This window comes from Dreissena polymorpha, chromosome 13 (genome assembly GCF_020536995.1).
Source record: "Dreissena polymorpha isolate Duluth1 chromosome 13, UMN_Dpol_1.0, whole genome shotgun sequence".
NCBI lineage: Eukaryota > Metazoa > Mollusca > Bivalvia > Myida > Dreissenidae > Dreissena > Dreissena polymorpha.
The window spans coordinates 60,369,867-60,393,606 of NC_068367.1; the positions used below are offsets into that span (position 1 = coordinate 60,369,867).

The following is a 23,740-nucleotide window of genomic DNA, read 5'->3' on the forward strand; positions in this document are numbered from 1 at the left end:
AGGGGCCTTTTCACGTTTGGGTAAATTGACGAAATTTAAAAAAGTTGTTTCAGATTCGCAAATTTTCGTTTTATTTATGATATTTGTGAGGAAACAGTAGTACTGAACATTTACCATGCTCTAAAATAGCCATTGCATGCATCTTTGGACGATTTAAAAACCCGAAAATTATAAAGAGTTGCAACGCGAAACGAATTAATAATTTGGAGAGTTCTGTTGTTGTCGTTATATTTTGTGAAACTACGAGGATTGCTTATATATAGTATAAAATACATCTAGCAATGTATCCGGAAGAATGGCCGAGTGGTCTAAATAGCAGCGTTTTTACTCCAGGACTAAAGGGGTCAGTGGTTCGAGTCTTGCTGAGGGTTACCTTTTTTTCTTTTTTTAAAATTTTATTCTTGATTTTTACTGGTGCTTTTTATATCCAATGTTTACATTTACCAATATAAAGCATTTAATGAGAAATTCAAAACATGTCAAAATCACTGAAAAGGCCCCTTTAAGCATATATTGAATGTTTGAATAAGTAGATCTACCCGGGGGGTAACTTCCCAAATTTAAGGTTAGGGGTGTCCCGCTGAGACTTCCGAAATGTGACCCATTTTTATACCGGAACTCTAATAAAGTAGACCCATTTGATACAAGATTTTTGAAAAGCAAACCCATTTCTATACGGTACCATAGATAAAGTGGACCCATTTCAATACAAGAAGTTTGATAAACTGGACCCATTTAAATACTAGAATTTGATAAAGTGGACACATTTCATACTAGAATTTTAATCTCTTTCATATCAATACAGTATATTTATTGAATTTGCTATTATATCTTTCACGCTACTGAAATTTAATTTATAGACAAGAATGACATTTATCATACCCATTTTGATACTGATACTTTCAAATCTATATGCATTTATATACAAGCAAATTTCTTATTTCAATACCCATATATATACTTAGATGCTCAAAACCATACCCATATCTATAATTTTAGTCGAAAAGCACACCCCATAAAATCGGCACACCCTATATACCCGTATATAGGAAGTTACCCCCGGGAGATCTAAGATAATTTTACAACAACCATTAATATAAAAGAGAAAAGCTCTACGGAAAGTTACATCAATTATACATATAACTCGTTTTAATATTTATTTCTATGGTCGCGTACAACTGTTTAATGTCCTTATATAATGCCTCATTGTGTAGGTATGTACCATGGATAGATCCACTATTTTAAAAACCTCTGCGGATACCGCAAATTTATTCTTTTCACGAGTACAATTGTTCAATGTCAAATAATTCGGAAATTAAGCACTTGGCTCGAGATGACAATACAACTTCTCTCTTTTTTTGCAATAGGAGGTTCGCATAATGATATTTGTAACATTTATTAATTAAATCTACTAATTTACCCATTTCGTTGTCCCGATTTTTTTTTCACCGTACTGACTGAAATCGCCTAGATAAACGTTTCTTCCGAAACGCTTGAAATCGTGGATCGAAGACTTGGTTGTAATTAAAAAGGTACTTAGTGAACATAACGTTAGTGGCATAATGTATGTGATTGAGAAATAAGTACAATAAAAGCTTTTTTCATATCTACCTAAGTAATAACAAAAAAGTAAAGGATATAACATGTTGTCGCGGTAAACGTATTCGTACCCGATATTATTCGAACCTTTTATCGTACGGTACCCTATTATCGAGCGTCTCATGGTGTCGTTCATTTTGTTTACACTAAGAACGAGGCTCTCATGATAACGTCACACATATGTGCGGTGAGTTTTTTTATTGTACAGCTTTACTTTGCTTGAAAATAAATACAAATGCAACCCAAATGATAGTCAATATAAACACACTTCCAGAGGTCTGACAGCTCTAGCAGTCCATTAATTTGCTTCATAAACACAATCTCAGTTCTTCACAGCTGATCAGTGCACGTCACTTAACAGACATCATTCATGATCAATTAAGGAAAGCAATGAATAAACTTCAAAATCACATTTATTTACCTGAATGGACACCTACAGACATTATCCTTTGCATGAACCCAATATAGATCACAACAATGTTTAAACACACTATTCTTGTAGACATTTTTATATTAAATTTGGAACAGTGTAAATATTCTCATATCGGTATTGACTTAGGCTACATCACAAATAACAATGTGCAAAAGATTGGTGTACTGCAACCAAAGCAATAAAGTGACTTTAATTGGCAACATTGCGAGTGCAAGTTTTCCAATATGGTGGATAGAGCGGTTAAAATAATAAGTAACAAAGTAAATAAAAAGCAAATATTAATTGCTTTCATGGTACCATTTGCATGAGTTTGTGCTTAAAATAGGTAAACATTGATAAGTTTTTGCAGTATCAGTGTTCCTTAACCCTTGATAGGTGATCAGTTCACCTTAGGACAATAGACAGTGCATTGTAACTCCCCGCAACCCTTTGGGTTATAAAGCTGAGAGTTGAATTATTGCAACTACCAAAATGAGAAAAACAGGTATCATTCCATTTCAAAATCTTACTTCAACTAAAATAATCCAAATAACATCTAGAATTAAAATTTAATATATAACACACTTCACTATTAAATCCTTATTATAGCTGGGTAGGTATTTCGTGTAAAGCTCTTTAATATAGAAAAGAGCTGTTTGTCATTTAGATGTCAGGTCCCAAAATGTGCTTAAAAGGATGTCAGTTCCAAAAGGGGGGGGGGGGTAAACCCATTTGGGGGGCAATAAATAAGTTATAATAGATGAAATGGCTGCTGGAAAATGAAACACTCGTGATTTTAGTTATGTTTAACTGTACATGTGTGTCAATACTGTGTATTATAAGAGAAAAAGAGAATTTTCAAATCCAATTTGAACGTCAGGTAATTAGACAACTGATAAATTTGATGTTTGTTTAAATGACATCTCAGCAGAGATTAACTGTGGATCTGGGTAAAACGCAAGGTCAGAAACCACAAGTCTAACACAAACACAAGAAAGATAACTCTAAACAGTTTAGTTTTTTTTGGTTCTCAGGTGAGCAAAGTAGGGTTTTGACCCTTTTGATTAATTTTTTGGAAAATTGGACAAACATTCAGATAATAGTAAATTCATCGATCAGTGAACAAGATCCATTGCTTCCAATTTCAGATAATTTCTAAGCCAGATCTTATGGACACAGGTGAAGAGAGTTTTGAGGATGACAATCTTGGCGTTCAAGCTTTTCAGGTGGAGTCAGACGACGATGACCTTGACCTCAACATGCCACCAACCACCGGCAACCAGTATCTGAGAAGAGTCAGGTACAGATATATTCCCTTGACCCTTAGCAGCTCAGATACACTCTTTGACGTACCGGTATTTGTAGTCCCTTACAAAATCAAAGTAATTTTCAGACCATTCTTAAAAGTCAGTTTAAAGGCTTTATTTACAAACCTTTTTGAGGATTAATACATGTGCATAATTATGATTGAGAAAATAAATGTGAAAATAAATGTTTGATGAAAATCACATGTAATATAATTGCAATAAAGGACTTCTTTAAGTATACACATGATATACATTCAAAGTTATTTGCATTTACCTTTCAAGTTTTGCATAATGATAAAACATCTTGCAGACAGGAGGCAAACACGTGTCCAAAAGTGGTTGTAGCAGATGTTGACAGAGACTTATTCCGTAAGAAACAGACAGTGCATGTCAGAGAGGTAAGTTATAAGCATTTTGTAGGGAAAGATCTTGAGCTATACACCAGGGTGCTTTGCTGAGCTCCTTTCATGTGCCCCTCCTCTGACTTGTCTTTAATTCAGTGAAACCAGTATTAGTCGTCAGAAAGTATTTTTGGTGGAATTTTGTGCCAGTGGGTCAATTTAACAAATGTTCAACACAGTTTAAGATACTTGGCCTTACATCAGACATTATAAAATCCACAAACTTAAGGTTCAACAAATATGTCAGCTTTTATAAATCCACGAAAATTCCCACTAACAAAATTAAATGAATCTACAGTAAAATACTTTTTTACAAATTTTCATGTGAAGATTAACAATTTTTCTTTTTTTTTTAAACGAAAACGAAGTACAGCATTAATGTGAGAAGTTAGCACAGATAGTTTGGTTAGTAGAAGATAAGATTAAGTTGTGTATGTTAAAAAAAAATTAGTTTGATGGGGTTATGATTAAATTGAGTTTTGACAATAGATACACTGGGACCATTTCTTTTCCTGAGGGCCTGTATTCATAAAGCATCTTAGGACAACAATTACAAAATTCCTGAAATCCAAAACATTTTTTAAGTCTCTGGCTATTTTGTTTTTTATGTTGAATTACATTTAAATGTTTTAAACTAGTTTCAAACTTTACTAGTATGTTATGTTGTGTTATAAGAAGAAAACATTGAACTTCACAAAGAAAATGTAATCTGAAATAGTCCCTTAGGTACAACTTAAGTTATGTTTAAACCTATTTATTTTAGCTCCATTGCATAGAAAACCTAAGGCTTATTTGAAACACTCTTGAGTCCGTTTCCTGGGACTACAACCAGTACTTGGTATCTTTGGGGAGATCTAAAGAACGCTGCCAGCCCACAGTGGGTATCAAAACAGTGACCTCCCAATTGCTAGGCGGACACCAAATCCACTATGCCACGGCGACTTACAATTTGAGTTAAGAGTTCCTTAAGGAACTGTTGAGCCTGGATAAAACAAAGCCTGTTAATAGCCAGTTAAGTTTACAGGTTGTTCATTTAACTCATAAATACATACATTTCATTTTACAATCAAAATGATTTTTAATCAATCGAAAATTGATTTTTAAACATTATGTTAGCTGTCCAGTTTGTAAACAATAAATGCATATGATACAATTGCTTTTACATTTAATACATGTAAATAACCAGACCCAAAAGATCATGGGTCAATAATGTTTTAAAGCTACTCATCCCAGAAATTCAAGCAAGAAATCTGGCATATGATAATCAGATCAAGTGAGCCTCTTTTTGGGAAAATTGGGCTCAACCGGTATGTGTCAAGAGTCGTCCAAGATTAGCCTAGACTGTCCGCACAGGCAAATAAGGGACCACTCTTCGACATAAGCTGGATTTTTGGTTGAAAGAGACTTCTTTCAACAGAACAATTCCATAAAAGCAGAAAGTGTCAACAGGAACGACACTTCATGCACATGCATTAAGCCCTGTTTTCACAGAGTGTGACTATTTTCTCAACAGTGGATTGGGGCTCACCAGCGGGCACCCCAGGGGTTTGCTCCCAGCCTGAAGTGGCAGAACTTGCAGGTGGCCAACTTTGCCCAACAGAGACAGGTACCGTTAAATTGCAAGCTAAACTTTTCATGCCCCTGGTAGGATGGCGTATAGCATTTGAACTGTCAGTCCGTTTATCTGTCTGTGCGTCCGTCCGAAAACTTTAAACTTGGCCATAATGTTTGCAATATTGAAGATAGCACTTTGATATTTGGCATGCATGTGTATCTCATGGAGCTGCACATTTTGAGTGGTGAAAGGTCAAGGTCATCCTTCAAGGTCAAAGGTAAAAAAAAACAAATTCAAGGGAAGTAACAAGCTTAAAAGGGAGATTAAAGGTATTAAATTGTTCTCTCATTTTTGTTTTTTTCTGTGAAATGCTGTTGTTAATAATTGCTTGCAACAAAAACAACATTGCTGCTTAATGTGCATGGTTGCTCAAATATTAAACTCCCATATAAGGTTACAACATGTTAGCTTTAAACTTAAACAACATCAATATAAGAAGGGACACGCTTATAAAAATGTACAAATTATTTATTTTTAATTATTTGTTTATAATAATTGTAATTCTTTAAAGTTTTAAAACTGTATTAACCTAAATAACTTGATCCAAAAGTTAACCGCCATTAGCCTAAGTGATAAGTTTTGATGAACTCGGCTCAGGTATATTGTTCACCCATTCATTGTTTTTCCTCTGCGTAATGATGTAGTTAATATTTGCTTGCAACAACGTAAACTACAAAATCTATGCCCAAGTTGCTAGTATTGAATTGAAACATGTCTTTGGGGTCATTATGACCAAGGTACTGACCAAAGCCCATAACATTTGCCTTCGATTACACAGAATGCTGGTAAAGGGGAAGATAAATACATGTACCTTTTGAGCAGGGATATGGGGCTGTATTTTTGCCTCAAATTAGTACTTTACTCATCACTACCTTCACTGGTTAAAAATAGTGAATTGTTAATTTTAAGCTCGGCTGTTTTCAGAGAAAACCCGAGGTATTGTCATAGCCAGCCCGTCCTGTCGTGTTGTTTTGTCCGCCGTCCGCGTCTTGCTAAAACCTTAACATTTTGTTAAAGTTTTGAACATTGCCTCTAAATTCAAAGTGCTTCCACCTACAACTTTGAAACTTCATAGGTAGCTGCACCTTGATGAGTTCTACACGCCACACCCATTTTCGCGTTACTAGGTCAAAGGTCAAGGTCACTGTGACCTCTTAAAAAAAATAATCTGACAAGCTTTCATTTATTCAAAACTGCACCCGCAGCCAAGCGTTGGCACCCGTTATGCGGTTCCCTTGTTTTAAACATATAAGGCTTTAGGGATTCTTTTATTGTTGTTGTTGGACTTTAATAAATAATTGAGAATAAAAGGTGTTTAAGTATTGTTGTACATGTATTCAGTGTACATATTGTTTGTTGTTTTTATAGAACTTTGTAAGGTACAAAGCTAAGTGGAAGAGGCTGAAAGTGACCAAGCTACCAACTGTGGTAAGACGATCTTATCACATTAATGTAACAAAAACTTGACATAATGAGGGGCTGAGCATGAAAGTCTTGTATTTGCTTAATTGCTGTTGAATTTTATGGTAAACACGTGTAAAAGATTTATGCTTAACCCATGCTCAGGGCTTTTTCCTGATTTTGCTGCCCTGAAAAAAAATGAGTCGCGAACTTTCCAAAATTTGTGAAAAAATGAGTAGCGAACTTCTGAAAATTGTGAAAAAAGGAGTCGCTAACTTGTAAAAATTGTAAAATTCAGTTAGTTATGAATTGGTATAGTAAAAGCATGTTTAATACAAGTTTGTATCATATTAAAAATGTTTTTAAATAATACATTAAAATCATATTTTCATATACATTAAAATCATATTTTCATAATGTCTTGACACTTTCTTTCAACAAATCACCACTTACATTTAGAGCAATAATATTCTGACTGGTAAACTCTATCTAAAACCATAGAAAAGCCTAACCGCTGTCAACATCTTTTCTCACTTATGTAGAATATTATATTAAAGTGTTATTTTGAATTGTGAAATGGCAATTTTTGAAAGTTTTAAGCCCAAACAGTCTGATTTTCACAGTTAAAAATGGTCGTTTTTTATCAAGCATTGTGGCCTTTCCAGATTTTGTGAAATGGCCGTCTAAGAAAGAAAAAAAGCCCTGATGCTATTTTAATAGGAATCTCATATGAAACTTCATATAATGAGAGGGCGTTTGGGGAAGTGCAGAGATAAAGAACAATAACTCTCTCATCAAAATTTACATAGTTATTGTCCCCTACCGGTGAAACCGGAGGGGACTTATGGTTTGCACTCCGTTTGTCTGTCAGTCTGTCTGTCAGTCCGTCACATTTTTCTGGATCCTGCAATAACTTTAAAAGTTCTTCATATTTTTTCATGAAACTTAAAACATGTATAGATGGCAATATGGAGATTATGCACGTCATTTCATTTTGTTCCTACATCAAAAATTCTGGTTGCCATGGCAACAAATAAAAAAAATAAAAAATTACTGACAATGGTGGAGTTTCACCGGTAGGGGACCATATTGCTTGTTACATGTACCCTTGTGTGCTAGTTATTATCCCCCGCCAGAGGAGGAGGGATATTGTTTTGGCGTTGTCCGGCCGGCCGGCTGTCCGTCCGTCTGGCACTTTTGTGTCCGGAGCCATATCTTGGAAGTGCTTTGGCGGATATCATTGAAACTTCGTATGAGTATATATATGCATAAGAGGATGATGCACGCCAAATGGCATTATACACCATCTGTTAAAAAGAGAGTTACCTATGGCATTTTGTACATGTATCTTGAAAAAATGCTTTTTACTATAGGCACTTTTGTGTCCGAAGCCATATCTTGGAAGTGCTTTGGCGGATTTCATTGAAACTTGGTATGAGTATATATATACAAAAGAGGATGATGCACGCCAAATGGCATTGTACACCATCTGTTAAAAACAGAGTTATGGCCCTTTGTATCCTAAAAAAATGCTTTTTACTATAGGCACTTTTGTGTCCGGAGCCATATCTTGGAAGTGCTTTTGCGGATTTCATTGAAACTTGGTATGAGTATATATATGCATAAGAGGATGATGCACGCCAAATGGCATTGTACACCATCTGTTAAAAACAGAGTTATGGCCCTTTGTATCTTGAAAATATGATTTTTACTATAGGCACTTTTGTGTCCGGTCCATATCTTGGAAGTGCTTTGGCGGATTTCATTGAAACTTGGTATGAGTATATATATGCATAACAGGATGATGCACGCAAAATGGCATTGTACACCATCTGTTAAAAACAGAGTTATGGCCCTTTGTATCCTGAAAAAATGCTTTTTACTATAGGCACTTTTGTGTCCGGAGCCATATCTTGGAAATGCTTTTGCAGATTTCATTGAAACTTGGTATGAGTATATATACATCTATGCATAAGAGGATGATGCACGCCAAATGGCATGGTATACCATATGTTAAAAACAGAGTTATGGCCCTTTGTATCTTGAACAATTGCTTTTTACTATAAGCACTTTTGTGTCCGAAGCCATATCTTGGAAGTGCTTTGGCGGATTTCATTGAAACTTGGTATGAGTATATATCCCCCGCCAGAGGCGGAGGGATATTGTTTTGGCGTTGTCCGGCTGTCCGTCCGGCTGTCCGTCCGGCTGTCCGGCACTTTTGTGTCCGGAGCCATATCTTGGAAGTGCTTTGGCGTATTTCATTGAAACTTCTCAGAGTATATATAAGCATAAGAGGATGCTTCATGCCAAATGGCATTGTACACCATCTGTTAAAACCAGAGTTATGGCCCTCTGTATCTTGAAAAAATGCTTTTTACTATAGGCACTTTTGTGTCGGGAGCCATATCTTGAAAGTGCTTTGGCGGATTTAATTGAAACTTGGTATGAGTATATATCCCCCGCCAGAGGCCAGAGGCGGAGGGATATTGTTTTGGCGTTGTCTGGCTGTCCGTCCGTCCGTCCCTTTTTCGTCCGGAGCCATATCTTGGAAGTGCTTTGGCGGATTTCATTGAAACTTGGTATGAGTATATATATGAATAAGAGGATGATGCACGCCAAATGGCATTGTACACCATCTGTGAATAACAGAGTTATAGAGTTTGTATCTTGAAAAAATGCTTTTCTGAGTGTCAAATATAATACTTTTGTGTCCAGAAGCATATAGGCGGGGGATATCAATTCAATGAATTTGCTTGTTATTCCTTGTATGGTCCATTACTGAGAAATAAGAAATATGTAAAGAGATTCAAATGAAAAATATATTGTTATAGTAAGCATAAAGAGGAAGTGCAGAGTTCAAGGACCATAACTCTTGTTGGACTTAGAGTTTATGCCTTTAAGTGAATTTTCATGTGCAAAGCATAATATCTTTATAAAGAACGCTGAGAGTAAAAGTACTATAAATCTTAAATATTTACAGATGAATTGCCCTTTGAGAAATTTTTCGCGAACTCTTCAATTCCATTTCAATTCAAGATTTTGATCAAATGAGGGTGTTAAAGTTTAGATCATTACTCAACAAGTTTTAAGGGATTCAAAATATAACTCATATGCTGAAAGAAACCTTTGAGAAGAGTTACAGATTAAAGATGTATTTATGTAGTCTTTGCCTTTCGTTTAATTTTCTTGTGCAAAGCGTATCTATGAGTATAAAATTGATGCTAATTATAATTAAATACAGGAAATTGCCATTTTTGTTCTTCAATAAATAAACAAAAGTAATTTGTTTTCCACAATTTTGAAGGTTCAGATCTCACTTTCTGGAAAAAGTGAATACTTTGGTGGCAATTCTGCACTTACTGCTTCAGCACTTGCTTGCTATCAAATTCTGCTGTAAATTGTTAGCATTTCTTTGTCTCTTTTCTACTGAATTTCAATTGTTGTGTGTAGCCCCACCATAACGATATCGAGGCATGGTGCCGACTGTGCTTCGGAAGACTGAAGCCACCATCAAAACGAGGCCCAGTGTCATCTAGTGCATCGTCCATGGCAACAGTTGCTGGGTTACAAAAAAAGGAAGCAGGTGCTTTCTCGGATTGCAGGGTTTTAGAGACTGAGACAAAGCCCGTAAATATGGACTTGAGTGCTACAGATCTTGGTGCAAACTCTGTTTTATCAGAGTCTGAAAGCAATATGTCTGGTTGTGAATCAGGAAATGATTCTGAGAGGGGTTTGGGAGTGGCAGAGAACATTTCCCAGGGAGCAGATAAAAGTTTTCCGGTTCATGAAGGGATTTTACCTCTAGGTATGCTTAATGAGCTTAATGATCTTAACCCTTTGCATGCTGGGAAATGTGTGGTCTGCTAAAATGTCGTCTGCTGAATTTCTAAAATTAGCATTTTCTTAGAATTTTTTCAAAGAATACTACCAGAATAGCAAACAGTTTGGATCCTGATGAGACTCCACATTCTGTGGCGTCTCAGCTGGATCCCAACTGTTTGCAAAGGCCTTTACAATTTGGTTCCAGCGCTGAAAGGGTTAATAAAGATCTGAAGGAAAAATATAATGTAAGTTATGACTGAATTGTTTACTCACAACAACTGTTCAATATGTTCTGTGTAACTTAAAGGCATGTTGAAGATTGAAAAGAAATATTATTAGAAAAATAGAATATTTGTGATCAGATTGTTTACAAAATTTTACTTCTTTAAACATTTTATTGTTGACCATTTTTGCCAAATGATTTATAATAATATTGGATCCATGTCCGAGAGAGGAAAACTATTAATGTTATTGTTTGGCTTATAACTATGTGGACATCAAGAAGTAAATCTTTGAGCATCAAAGATCAATACATTTAGATTTTGCAGAAAAAGTGTCCCTGATTTATTTCTCATATCTCTAGAAAACACAATTTATTTAATTTCTTACAACAAAGAATGTCTTATAACATAGAATGTCTAATCAGCTTCTTTTAAATATATGCTTCATTCGGTTTTGTTTCAAGAGAAGATGTCTGTCAGATATCTGTCTTTAAATGCAGATATAAGAGTCACATGAAAAAAATGTGCTCCAGTGTTGCAATTTTTAATGTCGATGAAAAATGAACGACTTTGTGGACAATTTCGGATTTGCTGTAGCCAATTTAATCAAGTTCAGCATCATCAAGTGAGCCTTGTTTGGGAAAAACTGGGTTTAATGCATGCAAAATAAGTGTTGTACCTAATTAGCCTGTGCAGTCCCCATAGGCTAATCAGGGTGGAGACTTTCTGTCTAAACTGAATTTTCGTTTAGAAGAGACTTTAAATGAAAAACTCTATATAAGTGGAAAGTCTGTTAAGCTTTTGCGGACTGCACATTCTTATCTGGGATGACACTTAAGGTGCATGCATTAAGCCCAGTTTTCCCAGAACGCTGTGTTGTTACGGTCTTCACTTTTCAGTGAGTGTCATGCTGGCCATGGACCAAACCACTGTGCTTAAAGTGCTGGAGTACCACCTCAACTGGTTTGAGGTCACTGGATTTACAGAGAGACAGGTAAATGGAGCTGCGTTCTGGGCAAATTAAAGCTAAATGCATGTGTTTATAGATTCATCCCTGATAAGTCTGTGCGGTCGGCACAGGACAATCAGAGACAACAATTTTCGCATATATGGAGTTTTTTGTTTAAAAGAAGGCCACTTTTCGCCTAAACTGGATTTTCGCTAAGAACCTTTAAACGAGAATGCCGTAAAAGGGAAAAGTTTTGTCCCTAATAAGCCTGTTTGCACTTCACAGGCTAGCTGCTAATCTGCAATGATACTTTACGCCCAATTTTCCCAGCGTGAGGCTCATTTGTTTACAATCAACAATTCTTGTCAGACTTAATTGTTTCAAAGTATCATGGTTGTCATGGTTACAGATACTGTATTATTGATTGGCCACTTGGGTGAAGGACTGTTATAGTAGAATGGTTATCCATATTCACATGTGTCATATGAATGTTCAGGGATACTGGTTCTATGCCCTGCTGGTGTGCCTTGATAAGCCACTACTGCCGGACGCCTGTGCGTTGCTGAGGGAGCTGGCAAGAGCTTGCTCTAGACTCAGGGCCTCTCTGGTAAGAATATACTGAGCCAAATGTTTTGCAGGGCTCATACGGACCTTGAAAAGTCCTTGAAAACAGGTTTTATCTTAAAGAATCCTTGAATCCAATTTTTACTTGAAAAAAATGTTGAACTGGAAGATGGCAAGAGTTTGCTCTAGACTAAGGGCATCTTTGATGAGAATTACTTGAAACTTATATTACGAAGGACTCTTAAAAACCTTTTAAAATACTCAAAAAAACTATTTTTACCTTTAAACATCCTTGAATCCAACTTTACCTTGAATCAAACTATTATTATAAGGTCTTTGAATTTCACCAAAAGTCCTCGCATTTTTAGCAGCATCCTTGTAAAAAAGTTGTCTTTAAATTGTTAAAAGGTTGACGAAAAATAGTGTTTCGTATAAAAATTTACTATGCTTATGTTTTTTTTGTATTGGCAATAAAAAATGGTACGAATGTTACGGGGTACAAAACCAACATTTTCAAGTTAGAACATTACGAGTACCTAAATGTTCTACTCATAACAAGTTTGGGGCAGTCCCTGAAGAAAGCTTTAGGTTGCAAAATATAACTGGGAAAATTATATGTAAAAAAAAATCAGCTTAATTGGTTGAAAAATTGCACATGGTTATACATGTTTAGTAATGTGTTCTGTATGTTTGGAAGATATTAATCTTTCCTGTATGAGCGAACGTGGTGTATAAATGTACAAACACAACTTGAATAAAGGAACAATTTTCTGCAAATCCAACATTAGATCTGCTTTAGTGTAATACTTAAATAGTATGAGAGTATGTATAAATATTTCCAGTATTTACGATCACACAGGTTATCAGGACTTGACCCACCATGGGTTTGATGTTGTTAAAACTTATGTGAGTTTTTTATATTGACTTTTCGTTGTTCAATTGACTAATGTTTTTATACGCCCGTCTATGACGGGACGTATTATGGTATACCCCGCGTCTGTCCGTCCGTCTGTTAATGTCGTACGCTACGTCAAATATCCTTTGACAGATTTTCTTCAAATTTTAACACAATCTTAATATTGATAAACCCTGATCCCCTTTCGTTTTTGACGGAATTCTGAATTGTCGTTCCAGAGTTATGGGACTTTGTTCGTCAAAATTTCGTGATTTCATTGAATGTCCTACTGTAGCTCAAATATCCTTCGATGGATTTTTTTCAAATTTCAACACAATCTTAATATTGATAAACCCTGATCCCCTTTCGTTTTTGACGGAATTCTGAATTGTCGTTCCAGAGTTATGGGACTTTGTTCGTCAAAATTTCGTGATTTCATTGAATGTCCTACTGTAGCTCAAATATCCTTCGATGGATTTTTTTCAAATTTCAACACAATCTTAATATTGATAAACCCTGATCCCCTTTCGTTTTTGACGGAATTCTGAATTGTCGTTCCAGAGTTATGGGACTTTGTTCGTCAAAATTTCGTGATTTCATTGAATGTCCTACTGTAGCTCAAATATCCTTCGATGGATTTTTTTCAAATTTCAACACAATCTTAATATTGATAAACCCTGATCCCCTTTCGTTTTTGACGGAATTCTGAATTGTCGTTCCAGAGTTATGGGACTTTGTTCGTCAAAATTTCGTGATTTCATTGAATGTCCTACCGTAGCTCAAATATCCTTCGATGGATTTTTTTCAAATTTCAACACAATCTTAATATTGATAAACCCTGATCCCCTTTCGTTTTTGACGGAATTCTGAATTGTTGTTCCAGAGTTATGGGACTTTGTTGAATGTCAAGGAGACGGCGCTCCATGCTCATGTACTTATAAAATAAACCATGTATTCAAATACAAATAAACTGAAGTAAAAAAATGATTCAAAGGGTTATTTATTACCTTTGTTCGTCAAAATTTCGTGATTTCATTGAATGTCCTACTGTAGCTCAAATATCCTTCGATGGATTTTTTTCAAATTTCAACACAATCTTATTATTGATAAACCCTGATCCCCTTTCGTTTTTGACGGAATTCTGAATTGTCGTTCCAGAGTTATGGGACTTTGTTCGTCAAAATTTCGTGATTTCATTGAATGTCCTACTGTAGCTCAAATATCCTTCGATGGATTTTTTTCAAATTTCAACACAATCTTAATATTGATAAACCCTGATCCCCTTTCGTTTTTGACGGAATTCTGAATTGTCGTTCCAGAGTTATGGGACTTTGTTCGTCAAAATTTCGTGATTTCATTGAATGTCCTACCGTAGCTCAAATATCCTTCGATGGATTTTTTTCAAATTTCAACACAATCTTAATATTGATAAACCCTGATCCCCTTTCGTTTTTGACGGAATTCTGAATTGTTGTTCCAGAGTTATGGGACTTTGTTGAATGTCAAGGAGACGGCGCTCCATGCTCATGTACTTATAAAATAAACCATGTATTCAAATACAAATAAACTGAAGTAAAAAAATGATTCAAAGGGTTATTTATTACCTTACTACTTCATTGGCGAACGACGGGCGTATCATGCGCTCATGGCGCAGCTCTTTTTTAACATTAAAAAACATGGATAAATAGAGTGGACATGTATTGTATTATCTTGCATAATTTTAACCATCGTCATTGGCTTTATTTTATTTAAAGGCATCCTTGTTTGTATGATATTTGCCTTGAAAATCCCATTAAAATGATGATTTGAAATCAGTAGTAGATTACACTATACATTTAAGGTTTAGTTTCCATGGAAATATATATATGGCAAAAGGCTTTGGTAAAGTTGAGTTTTAAATTTGTTTAAGGTATGAGAATGTGATAATGAAATTATTTAATGTAGATAATTAAAATTTAAATATGTGTCTTGTTGTGAGAAAACTGAGCTTAATTCATGTCGTAAAGTGTCGTCCCAGATTCGCCTGTGCAGTCCGCACAAGTTAATCAGGGAAGACACTTTCGGCTTTAATGGTATTTTTAGTTTCAAGAAAGTTCCTCCTTACCGAAAATCAAGTTTAGGCGGAAAGTGTCGTTCCTGATTAGCCTGTGCGAACTGCACAGGCTGATCTGGGACGACACTTTACGCACATGCATTATGACCAGCTTTCACAGAACAAGACAAAAATGTTTATTATTCATATGTTAAAGCTCCTTTAGTTAGGATAAATCATTAAATATGTTGAGTTTGCGCATACATAAAATAGATGATAGTGGAAGCGATTTCAATATGCTACAATTATGCAGACAGCTATATAACCTATTCTGGTTTGTTTCTTAAGTAATCATAAAGTCTATGTATACAATTTCTTTTGTTTAGGAATTTACTACTTCTTTTGCCAGCAGTTAGTTTGCTCTTACATATGTTTTCATGTATTCACTAATCAGTATTCACTTTTAAGTTATGACATGTTACATTACCACTAATCATGAGACAAATACTTGTAAAAGGTATATGAATAAAAAAATTATCTCTTGAGAGTTTTCTCCTTCTATACATGAGCTGCGCTCTGAAAAAAGGGGGTTTAATGCATGTGCATAAAGTCTCGTCCCAGATTAGCCTGTGCAGTCTGCACAGGCTAATCAGGGATGACACTTTCCACTTGACCTTGATTTTAGCTTAGAAGAGACTTTCTTGAAACAAAAACTATCATAAAAGCGGTAAGTGTTGTCCCTGATAAGCCTGTGCGGACTGCCCAGATAATATAAATAATGATTTATAGTTTTACACTTTGTGAATGTTATTGAAATAAACTTGAGGCATAATAATTATAAGACATTTCTATCTTTAAAAAAAAAAAAAAAAAAAAATTAGGGGAAAAAAAATCACCTTGGGCATTTGTTTCTCTATTTCGCTTGGGGAATAGGTTTGTTAAATGGACCTGTACATACAACAGGAAAGGCTTTGATGATGATGATTGATTTTAATACTGACGGATGTAGTGGTTCTTATTAAACTCATATTACTGCTTCAAGTGTCGGTAATGGTGGTTTGTTTGAAGCTGCATCTTTAAACTACACTTTTGACACTTTTATTTTCAGGAGAGCAAAGATGATCCAAAACTCCCAGCTCTAAACTTGTTCATTTGCCTCATTGCGCGATACTTTGACCAATCAGATTTGAAGGATCAAGTCACATGACCTCAATGAACTGGTGTAGTTTATATCATTGTACATGTATATTTGTTAAATTGTGACACTGTAAATAAAGTGAATGATATACTGTTTTTGAATGATTTCTGTATACATGTGTTGATAGAACTTGTGCTTTATTTGTTGCTTGAATATCTTAAGAGCAGTTTTCACATTTGTCTAGTTAAATTGTTAGAAAAAAACTGCAATAATACTTCCATTAAGAAAGATAATTTTCTGTGTCTATGTTTTAAACTAGCATTTGCAGTTTTACCTATAAGATAATAAGTAATATTTTTTAATAACACTATTATTAATTTGGTAAAACAAGGCAAAGTTGTGATTTCATTTAGGTAGCATGTTCACTGGTAATTAATTTAACGCCTTTACACATATACTACTACAACCAATACACAAACAAACATTTTGGATAAGCTCCATGTTAAGGTAAAGTAAATGAGCATCTACTGAAACTAAGAAATATCATTTACAAAACAACCCATACCTTTTGCATGTTAATTTTTAATGACATACCCTTTACACTGTTCATGTAGTTTAAACTATATAACAGGACTAAATATTTGTCGACCTAGGGCTTATAAAACAAGCCGGTAAATTGAATTTTGGAAAATTACAAGAGTGCCTACTTGTCTCACATACGCCCATTTAAAGTAACATGGAACTGTGGATGACACATTATTTCTTGTAGATGGCACACAAAAATAATGAAGACAACAAGAAACATTGCAACACCATGAAACTAGATCTTCAAAGTGTAACAAATAAATCTTATTTAATTTAAATAATAGTAAAATCTCAAGTTTGGGTTGCATTCAGGCCAATACCTCCATCCAAAGTCAAGTTTTTTTATGCCCCAGGTAGGGTGGCATATAGCAGTTGAACTGTCAGTCTGTCTGTTTCTCTGTCTGTCTGTCTGTCCGTCCGAAAACTTTAATATTGGCCATAACTTTTGCAATATTGAAGACTACAACTTGATATTTGGCATGCAGATTTTGAGTGGTGAAAGGTCAAGATCATCCCTCAAGGTAAAAAAACAAAGTCCAATGGAAGTAACAAGCTTTAAAGGGAGATAATTTCCATTTTATATCATTTGGCAGGTACGGATCATTTTCGCAAGGGAAGTAATATTTTTTAAAGGGATATAATAAAAAAAAAAATTAATTCAAAGCTGCACAGTAGGGGGCATTGTGTTTTTGACAAACACATCTCTTGTTTATAGCAGAAACGGGTTTCCAAGCTATGTCTTCATGTTGTAAGCAACCATAATACACATTTTCAGCATACTGCTCCCCCATAACACAAAAGCTATTGTGTGAAAACCGTTGTTTTTATTATAGTAATGGTGACCTTAACCCAATCTTCTCCAGGTCGAATCCAATGATAGGAAGGCATGTATGGTACATACACACACAATTTTAGAGTTATATCTCCAACCGAAAAACAGTACAAGTTATTAAGCAGAAACTGTTTCTTTTTTAGCAATAGTTACCTTGACCTTTATGTAACTTGCCCATATGCAAACCCCTAGCTTGACCTTTTCAAGCAACATGCACACAAATTTCAGTGTAATGTCTTCATCCAAACTCGAGCAATTGAGCGGAAAAATTTTTCATTCATATTTTTAGTACTGGTGACCTTGAACTCAATCTGACTCATCCTAACTGCAATCACAAGGCGTGCAGGTAAGCAATCTAACACACAATTTTAAAGTAAGACCATGGTACAAAGTAAAGTTATTGAGTGGAAACCGTTTTACCATTTTGATTAATATTGACCTGGACCCGACCGGCCCCAGATCCCAAGCTAGTCCCAGTGTTATTAACCGTACGGGCCCTAGATTTAATCCCAATCATGGTCTCTTTAAGTTTACAATATCTAAAGTTTCATAAAAATGTATTAATGCAAAGAAACTGAACGGAAACCTCTTGTAAGAGAACAAACAACATTAATGTGGCTAATTTATGATAATTAAACATCCGCAATTCAGAAGTGTAACATGCAACTTTTCTGGTCATAGAACTTTGTTTAGATATAATGCCGATAACCGCTGTCACCAAATTTAAAGATTATCCGAAAACTTCTGGAATAAGATGATATAATAAAGACGCCAATCTTTATTTTGGCAATCTGTTATTGTAGACCATATTTCTGAAGTGCATCATTTGATCTGGCTGGTTATCGAACTCGGCTGAGACATGATGATTATAAATAAAAAAAATGTTACCACGTTTCCTGATGATCTGATAAAAAATGAAATGTTGAGCGGTCATCGTTTTGTTCCCATAAAGCACCCTGTTTTTCAACGGGTCTTAAAATGATGAAATATTTATCTGTTGAAAAACCTGACGCATTCTGGAAGTATATACTAGTAATCAACCGGTCTTGATTCTGAAATGTGTGCTTTAAATATGTAAAATTTCGTATAAGACTTAAACAAATCAAGTCTTCTCTGTTTAATAATACATGTGAACGTTTTAAATCAGGAGCTTTGTCACAAACGGTACCAATACACCCACACCGCTTTGTCTTGAATATTCAAGGGAAAATTTCTCGAGATTATGCGGAAAACAAAATCTTTCATATCTTTCGTCCATGGTACTGACATTTAAAATTTCAATTTAATCGCTTGAGAACTGCGGAAGAAGCTTGCTCCAAAAATTTCACACTTTTTATGGGGTCCCTCCAACCGACATAGGAACATCACCACACCGCCTCATACCCTTTGTTTGTATGGGCATAATTAACAGATCTACTAGGGCACTTTAGCTCGACTTTTCGAAGAAAAATGAGAGCTATACTACCCGCCCTGGCATCGGCGTCGCCGTTGTTTTTTTTTATTTATAAAGTCGAATAACTTTAACACTATCAAAGATAATTAACTCAAACTTGGAATACTTCTATATGGCAACAAGACAATTGTGTAGGTCAAGGTGCATTACTCTGTCAGCATTATTTTTGGGTTTTGCCCTTTTTTATACTTAGAAAATTTAAATTTGGTTAATGTATGTGTTTAGGTCCACTTTATTCCTAAAATATCAAAGCTATTGCTTTCATACTTGCAACACTTACTATCATAAGCGGACTGTGCAGGCAAAGTTATGTAACTCTGATTGGCATTTTGACAGAAGTATGGCCCCTTTTATACTTAGAAAATTGAAAATTTGGTTAAGTTTTGTGTTTAGGTCTATTTTAATCCTGAAGTATCATAGCTATTGCTTTCAGACTTGGAACACTCGCTAACTATCATAAGGGGACTGTACAGGACAATTGCATAACTCTGGTTGGCATTTTGACGGAATTATGACTAGGTTACTTTGAATATTTTGTTAAATTGTATGTTTAGATACACTTTACTTCTAAAGTATCAAGGCTATTGCTTTCAAACTTCAAATACTTACTTACTATCATGAGGGTACTGTACCTGGCAAGTTGAATTTGACATTGACCTTTGAATGACCTTGAATCTCAACGTCGAATAAATCAATTTTGCTTAAATTACCATAACTTCTTTATTAAGGACCAGATTTGATTCATACTTTGACAAAACAACACTTACCTGACATACCACAATGGACTCCACCCAAACCATCCCCCACGCCCCACCCCAGAATCCCCCCCCCCCCAAAAAAAAAGAAGACACGATAAAATTATTGTTTCCCTTTTTCTTAATTTTTGAAATATATTTATTATTTTATTTTTGAAAGACCGTCCAACCATCCCACCCAAGCTTTTGCTATCAAATTTGAAATATAATATTATTAGTTTGTTTTATGTCTTTACTAAAGTTAATAGATTGTGGAAAATATAACTGAACTCAGAATCGTCTCTAATGTACCACTTCTTTAAAACATAAGCGATCAATATGTTTCAATTATGGTCCTCTTCCAGTTAGGATATGATTGTATTACCTTGACCTTATTGAATATAATAATTTCCCCAGGATGGTTTACGATATTCTGTCAAGCACTCGAAAAGTCGAGCGCGCTGTCTTAGACAGCTCTTGTCAAACAAAATACCCATTGTATTTTATTTTAATTCTATACAAAATAAGCTTCATATCTATCTATTTAATAAGTTTGAATCGTTGGAAGAATTACACAAGATAGACATGTTACTTACTACAAAATATAGGCTCCATAACAAACGTCCGTCTTGAAAATGTGCTTTCAATTGGTGTCTGTTACCACCCCCACCGCGTAATTTACCTAAGGAAACACACGTGCCAATGATTATTTGAGAATCCAAGCGAGTAAATTGTTGCTCTTGTATACTTGATGCTGTGTTTTGTACAAACCTGCTGAATACACGGAAATACGAATTAACCGGATATCTTGTGTTTTTCTTCTATCAAATTTCTTTAGATGCTCGTGAAAAGGGTGTAGGGAGGAAATAAGTAGTTCACGATGCAAATGTCTGGACATTACAGTTTCAAAGAGGAGTTAATATTGTGCTGAACTGTGCGAAATACATAATTAAAAAAGGATAACATCTGGACACGTGAACGGTTTGGTGTGTATTTTTGATAATGCCACTGGGAATACTCATTTTCAGAGGAATCTACGCTGTAAAATCCCAACAAAACACTGATAATGTTTCAAGAAAAATAGCAGCTAAATTCGTGTTATATATAAACGCGAAGAATCAAAGAGAAACGCAATAAAGGGATGTACGTTGCAACCCGGACCGTACGCATACAAAGGTAACCGCAAATCAACATTACTGTTTACCGGGGAACATTTTATATATCAGCTTCCGACAGACATAAAAATTGGGAAAAATACACTCCAGAGGTTATCGCCGTATATTTCTTTGTTCTGAACGCTTTGATTCCTCAGACGATAATACCTCTTAGCACAAAGCGATTCCAGTCCATCATATTGACAGCTAACATTTTTGTAATTTGTTTAACCGAGAAAATGCTAATTTATATACAGACAGATCTGATGATACCTTATGTACTTTAATCTTCATATGAATTGATAGCACAAAACAGGTTCACATAGATTTTTAACAGTGCTCAGAAAACTTTTTCCTCTTATTTCACAGTGTTTCTTGTGCTCACCGAAATTTATTTGAATCGGAATAACAGCAGCAGATTAGAAGAACAAAACACGTAATAAACATGTGTTTATTATCACTCTTCCAAGGGTGAATGACTTGATTTTAAGCTTTATATTTCTCAACGTAATGTGCCAATTATGATCGTTATCTAAGGTCGATAAATCCTTAGCTACTTAGCGGAGTTTGAACTTTTGGCTGATTTCCTGTGATGCCGAGCGTATGATGTTCTTTTGGAAGGTAATACAAATGTAAAAGCAACACAGGCTTGTTTTGAAATAATGTTTCATTCTTATACGAAAGCAGAGCTTTAAGATGAACGAACGGAAGCACAGAGTGTTTCAACTTAATGTTGTTTTTGTGATGGTTTTATGTGGTGTTTCAATGGCTGTGGAACACAACATGGACAGATCAATTAATGAGATTAAAGAAGACGTCACGCACTTGCCAGATGTGGCGAAAGATGATAAGGAACGGGGACCATTTATTGGCACTAACATGGATAATTCAATCACGACTGCCAATAGCGAGCAACACAACGGTGACATTCCCACTACAAGTCCGTCACCAATTGAAGACTTAGACAAACGACAAGAAACGGACTCTAGGCGCCAAGAAGATCAAATGAGATCAACGCACAAACCTCCGATACCTCTGGATCCTACAGATAAATATTTACTCGACGGTATACTGGAAATCGTAGACGCTAAGTTTGATACCTTGCACAAGCGATTGATGACTTTGGAACGAGGAATGAATAATTTACAGTACTACAATGCTCGTAGTTTCCGAACTGTGAATACTCATCTACACGCAGTAGATACTATCATGCATACATTGCACACGGATGTGTCCGAAGTGAAGCAACAACACGTTCAATTGGATAAAAAGATCGCTGATATAAAACACGACGTTGGAGACTTAGCGTCGACTAACAGCGGTATATTTAATGCTATGGAACAACATTCTTTTTATTATTCCGATATTCAAACGAAACTAGATGAACTTCAGAGAAGCGTAGAGCAAACAAATGACAATTTTAAAGATATAAAAAATGATACAGATGATATCAAAGCAACGCTTATGGAGGCAAAGAAGTTTCAAGGCGAAATGCTTGTTAACAGCGAGACATCAGTAATACTTGCGACGGAGGTTATACAGACGGCGTACAACGTGTTGAATGATACCCGCGCAATCAAAGAAAAAACACGGGAGATAAAACACCAGTCATTCTATGCTAACAAAATCATTGAAGGAGTGGCAAGAAATATCTCTGTTATAACCAAGGACTCGGAGGAAATGAAGAACACTCTAACGTTAGTTCTTGCAAACGTTACAAATAAAAGCAACGACTCGCCCAAGGACACACAATCCAACAACAAAAAAGTTGACACATTCGAAACCTTTAATCATATTGCTAATGGAGGTGATGACGACAAATTACAGATGACGTGTGCTAAAATGTTTGAATTAATAGATGATCGTCTGAGAAACCTTAATGTTTCCGTTTCGGGGAACCAACAAAGGCTCGCGCCTGGTCACGAAGGGGGAGCAAATGTCAATACCGATATTTTCCGAAACGAAAGCCGGAAACTACTTAGGGGTCTTGAGCAAGTTAATCGAAATGTTTTCCAGTCAGTGACACTCTACAAGCACACAGGAAACTTAATCGAAAGATTATTGTCGGACACAGAGACAATTGCTTATGATCAAATAACTCTTCGAGAAGACCTTGTTGCGTATCTGCTTAATGGGACCTTTGAATTGTTCAACAGAAGTTTACCAGAATTCGTTACATTCGAAGCTAAAGAAAAATCCAATGCTACACCGCCACAACATTTTGACGCCAAATGTTTACCCACAGAACCGTTTTTACAGGAACTGTCTATGCTAACAAGAAATGGTTCTCACTTGGTTGAACTTCTAACTGAACTGGCTGTGGCTAGTTCCTCTACGATCAATTTAGCTATTGAAAAGTTGGACAATGAAATCGCCAAACTTGCGCATATAAGAGAAAACGTCACCATTGAAGCGGGAAAAAGCTCAGCGAAAAACAAAACGAAAGTTGTCGACATGCATCAGCTTTCTGAAATGCATAACAGAACTGACCTCATATACGTTTTTGCCGAAGCTATTGCCTCAAACACGAGATGGATCCCACATCTATATCATAGAGTAATTTATGTTGAAAATTTAGTGAACAAGTCGCTAGACATCGTGAACAAAATTGATTCACGGGCAGAGG

General features: G+C 35.5%; 1 protein-coding gene and 1 long non-coding RNA gene across 5 annotated transcripts; one reads left to right on the forward strand and one right to left on the reverse strand.

Annotated features, from left to right (window-relative positions):
• The first annotated feature begins 1,452 nt into the window (after window positions 1-1,452).
• Window positions 1,453-16,511, forward strand: LOC127855859 (gem-associated protein 2-like). Of its 4 annotated transcripts, none has more exons than XM_052391743.1 (9): window positions 1,453-1,532; window positions 3,160-3,311; window positions 3,629-3,716; window positions 5,233-5,325; window positions 6,703-6,762; window positions 10,186-10,540; window positions 11,678-11,772; window positions 12,224-12,334; window positions 16,327-16,511. In XM_052391743.1, exons 2-9 carry the CDS (start codon window positions 3,181-3,183, stop codon window positions 16,423-16,425), a joined length of 1,032 nt encoding a protein of 343 aa, XP_052247703.1. In that variant the 5' UTR covers window positions 1,453-1,532; window positions 3,160-3,180; the 3' UTR covers window positions 16,426-16,511. The 4 variants fall into 4 exon arrangements, with proteins under 4 accessions (XP_052247703.1, XP_052247706.1, XP_052247704.1 ...); XM_052391746.1 differs by having other exon boundaries at window positions 1,462-1,532; window positions 3,230-3,311; XM_052391742.1 differs by lacking the exon at window positions 1,453-1,532 and adding an exon at window positions 1,619-1,786.
• Window positions 13,257-14,845, reverse strand: LOC127855860 (uncharacterized). The gene is made up of 2 exons (XR_008037780.1): window positions 14,194-14,845; window positions 13,257-13,918 (listed from the first exon to the last, which is right to left on the reverse strand). It is a non-coding gene; the product is annotated as an uncharacterized LOC127855860 (long non-coding RNA).
• Window positions 16,512-23,740: the final 7,229 nt, after the last annotated feature.